At 54.2% G+C, this 3,807-nt stretch overlaps 1 protein-coding gene across 1 annotated transcript; it reads left to right on the plus strand.

Moving 5' to 3' along the window:
* The first annotated feature begins 1,261 nt into the window (after positions 1-1,261).
* On the plus strand, positions 1,262-3,359 carry PGPEP1L (pyroglutamyl-peptidase I like). The gene is given in 4 exon segments (XM_027068367.2): positions 1,262-1,549; positions 1,552-1,673; positions 2,423-2,515; positions 2,517-3,359. Coding segments are annotated over 4 exon segments (600 nt in total). The 5' UTR covers positions 1,262-1,273; the 3' UTR covers positions 2,626-3,359.
* The last annotated feature ends 448 nt before the right edge of the window (positions 3,360-3,807 follow it).

The following is a 3,807-nucleotide window of genomic DNA, read 5'->3' on the forward strand; positions in this document are numbered from 1 at the left end:
GTCGGCTAAACGTCTGACTCTTGATTTGGGCTCAGGTCACGATCTCAGGGTTCATGAGTTCCAGCTCCACATAGGGCTCTGAGGTGACAGTGCAGAGCATGCTTAGGACTCTCTCTCTCCCTCTCTCTCTCTCTCTCTGCCCCTCCCTGCTCTCTCCCTCTCTCTCAAAAGATAAACTTAAAAAAAATAAAAAGGCCCCAGGGAATAGAATCAATGACCCAAGTGTTAGCTTTTCAGGGACTCTCCCCGGCCCTGCATCAAGGAAGGGGAGGCTACCTGCTTCTTTCTGCGCGAGCTGTCCAAGCTGGGCCCGAACAGTCGCAGGGAGGTGGGGCTGCGGGTTCTTCAGCTGCCTGTAGATTACAGGGAAGCGACGCAGAGGGTCACCAGAATCTGGGAAGACCTTCAACCGCAAGGAAATGGTGGCTGGGGAGTCGGTGGGGCGGGGATGATGAGGAGATGGGGCCCCGGAGCTGTGAACCCCAGGACCCTGGTTCTAGAGTGTCTGCTGGAGGTGCACTCCGCCCCCACGCTCCCCCCAGTGAGGTCCTAGCCGATTTTCTAAGGTTCTGGGTGTGTCTGCAAGAGTTTAAGCTGAAACACAGAGTAGGTCTTGGAAGAATATTCTGGAGAGAGAGAAGGAGGAAAATAAAGGGAATCTTTATTCCTTGCTGTGACTCAAAGACAGTTTCCACCTAACAGAGGGGCCCTTGGGTTGGGTCCCGGCCATGCCCAGGCAGGGCAGGTGGGCTGTGAGGTGAAGGGGGGAGGGGGGCGGGGGCGAGGACCTTCTGGGACTGGAAGAGAGGCGGAGGGAGGTCTCATCTTCATGACGCCCAGCCGTTTTTTTTTTGTTTTTAAATCCGAATAGAGTTATATGAAAAACTGTCCCCAAAATGGACAAAACTGTACAAACGTCCACAAAACAGGAAGCTCCGATGATGAGATCAACACAACGTGCAGCACCAAGCCGTTAAGACTCAGGTGTGTGGATAAAAGGCTCTGCAGCTATTTTTTCAAAGAGGAATAATAATCAGCTCAAAAAACCCTGACAATATTTTAGTGCATTGTTCCTAACTTCCTTTATTAGGGTTTCATAAAAGAGCCGGAAGATTCTCCAGAAATGGGAAGCTTCTCCTGTGCGAGCCTTAGCCACCCGCCGGGGGGCAAAGAAGGGAATACGTTTTCCTGCCAGAATATTTGGACATATAAAAGCAGTTAAATGAAATGCCGCATGGGTTTCTATCCGGCTGTTTTTCATTCCAGCACATCCATGAGGGGCGGTCGGCGGGGAATCCCGGAGGTTGTGCCGGCCAGATGTGGGGTTGGAGCTGCTTTGGGCCCGGGGCTGGTTCTCCCTCGGCTTGGCCCTTCAGCTACATCCGGGAAGGCAGAGCAGGCCTCGGTTTCCCTATGCTCTCGGCCCTCCCTTGTGCTTCTGCAGCTTGTCGTGCACAAAGAGCTGGACGCCTCCGCCAAGGCCATCGTTCTGGAACAGCGCGCCAAGAACCGAGGTTCCTGGGATGCCGACATCCGGGGCTTCACGCCCGTGCTCGCGGCGAGGGCCTTCCGGATGACCCGGAAGTGATCGCGTCCGGGGTCAGCACGAGAGCACTCAGCAAGCTGGTGGCGGTGGACGGCGCACAGGTGGTCTACTCGCGCAATGCAGGCAGGTGCGCGCGGCGGGGTCGTTCCCCGGGCGGGTGGGGAGGACGCGCGGCCGCACGACCAGCCCCCCTCCCGGGTCGTCCCCCTTCCCCACCGGGAGGCCATCCTGTGCCGTGCAGCGGCCACTTGCTCACGCGGTGCAGACCAGCGCGTGGTCATCTCGCCCCCCCTCCACCCCCCCGGGGTCTCGGTTCCAACCCCCCCTCCCTCCATCCGGGCCTTTGGTGCCTTGCTAGAGAAGAGATGGGAAGGCGTGTTTCGAGAGCCACTAAAGTCTGTGGATGCTTTGTTTTTATTTCTTGCGGCCCGAGTTGTGAGTTAACTATTCCGATTCAGCCCCACACACAGGTTGATTTACCTTGTTCCTGCGAACTCTGACCCGCAGTGGATAGTACCCCCCCCCCCCCCCCCCCCCCCGCCCACAAGAGAATGAATGAAGAAGTGACTCAGTGCAGACACGAAAGAGAGGGGTTCCTAGGGGAAAAGGGGTTTGGGACTAGTTGCTTTGAAAATCTGGTCCCTTCCCGGGCCTGGCCACTTGATGGTCGTGGGACGGTGAGACCAAGAGTCAGTCTCTTCCCGGCTCACTCCCAGCCACGTGCGCTTTCTGAGGCAGAAGAACAAAACAGAAGTCTTCCTGGGTGGCAGCCTACCCCCCTCAGGCTTTGGGGGTGCTGCGGAGGCCCTTTTGCTTACGTTGCCCTGGGGTAAGAGGCCCGCGCCAGGAGTATGGTGGCACTTTGTGTGGTTGCAGATACGTCTGTGATTACACCTGCTACCTGTCTTTGCATCATGGGAGTGGGCGCACGGCCCTCGTCCGCGTGCCTCCATTATCCTGTTGGCTCCCAGGACGTGCTGGACGAGATGAGAAAGCCCGAGCTCAAAGCCCGGTTTGCAGAAAACTCAACCTCGGTGATTCCAGCCCCGGGGAACCGATGGGGGGGACTGCTCCTTTAGAGAAAATTAAATGTTTCCATCCCGTGTGCAGAGTTCAACTGTGCTTTGAGAGACTTTTTAAAAATGTCTTGTAAAACAGTTTACACAGAGGGAAAAAGCTCTAAATTAGCCCAACGAAATCACAAAGGGTTATTTTATTGTCAGAAGAAAGAAGAACACTCTGAAAGGCAGACATTTCACAAGGGATTAACTAGCTTCAGTTATGGTTTTCATGACAATAAAATGAAATCCTAGTAATTTTTTTTTTCCCTCTTAAAAAGACTGTGCAGCGGGCCTGTGTGATCCTGCCCGGATTGCTAAAACCGCAGACCTGTTTGGCAGAGCTGCGTGTGACGGGGTGATCTGTGACCAGCTGGCCGTGGGGAAACACAGGTGTAGCTGCCGCTGGGTACCCCGTTCCTGGCCGCCCAGCTCATGCCTCCAGGCGCTGGGTGCAGCTTCTGAGCCACTGGGTCTCTAGTGTTTGGTTTTTCTTTTTCTAATGTCTTTAAAAAAAATTGTGTTTTCATGCACAGGATAAAATTTACCCTTTAGCCATGAAATATTTTTTTCTTTTAATGTTTATTTATTTTTGAGAGAGAGAGAGAGCACGAACAGAGGAGGGGCAGAGAGAGGGAGACACAGAATCTGAAGCAGGCTCTAGGCTCTGAACTGTCAGCACAGAGCCCCATGTGGGGCGCGAACTCATGGACTGCGAGACCATGACCTGAGCTGAAGTCGGATGCTTAACCTACTGAGCCACCCAGGTACCCCTTAAATTTTTTTTTAAATGTTTGTTTATTTTTGACAGAGAGAGAGAGCATGAGCAGGGGAGGGGCAGAGAGAGAGGGACACACAGAATCAGAAACAGGCTCCAGGCTTCGAGCTGTCAGCACAGAGCCCAACACAGGGCTCAAACTCACAGACCACGAGATCATGACCTGAGCCGAACCAACTGAGCCACTCAGGCGCCCCTAAATTTTTTCTTTTTAACATTTATTCACTTTTTGAGAGCCAGAGACAGAGTGTGAGCAGGGCAGGGGCAGAGAGATAGGGAGGCACAGAATCCGAAGGAGGCTCCAAGCTCTGAGCTGTCAGCACAGAGCCTGACGCAGGGCTTGAACTCACCGTGAGATCAAGACCTGAGCCAAAGTCGGATGCTTCACTGACTGAGCCACCCAGGCGCCCCTTTAGTGTCTGGTC

This window comes from Acinonyx jubatus, chromosome B3 (assembly GCF_027475565.1).
Source record: "Acinonyx jubatus isolate Ajub_Pintada_27869175 chromosome B3, VMU_Ajub_asm_v1.0, whole genome shotgun sequence".
Taxonomy (NCBI): Eukaryota; Metazoa; Chordata; class Mammalia; order Carnivora; family Felidae; genus Acinonyx; species Acinonyx jubatus.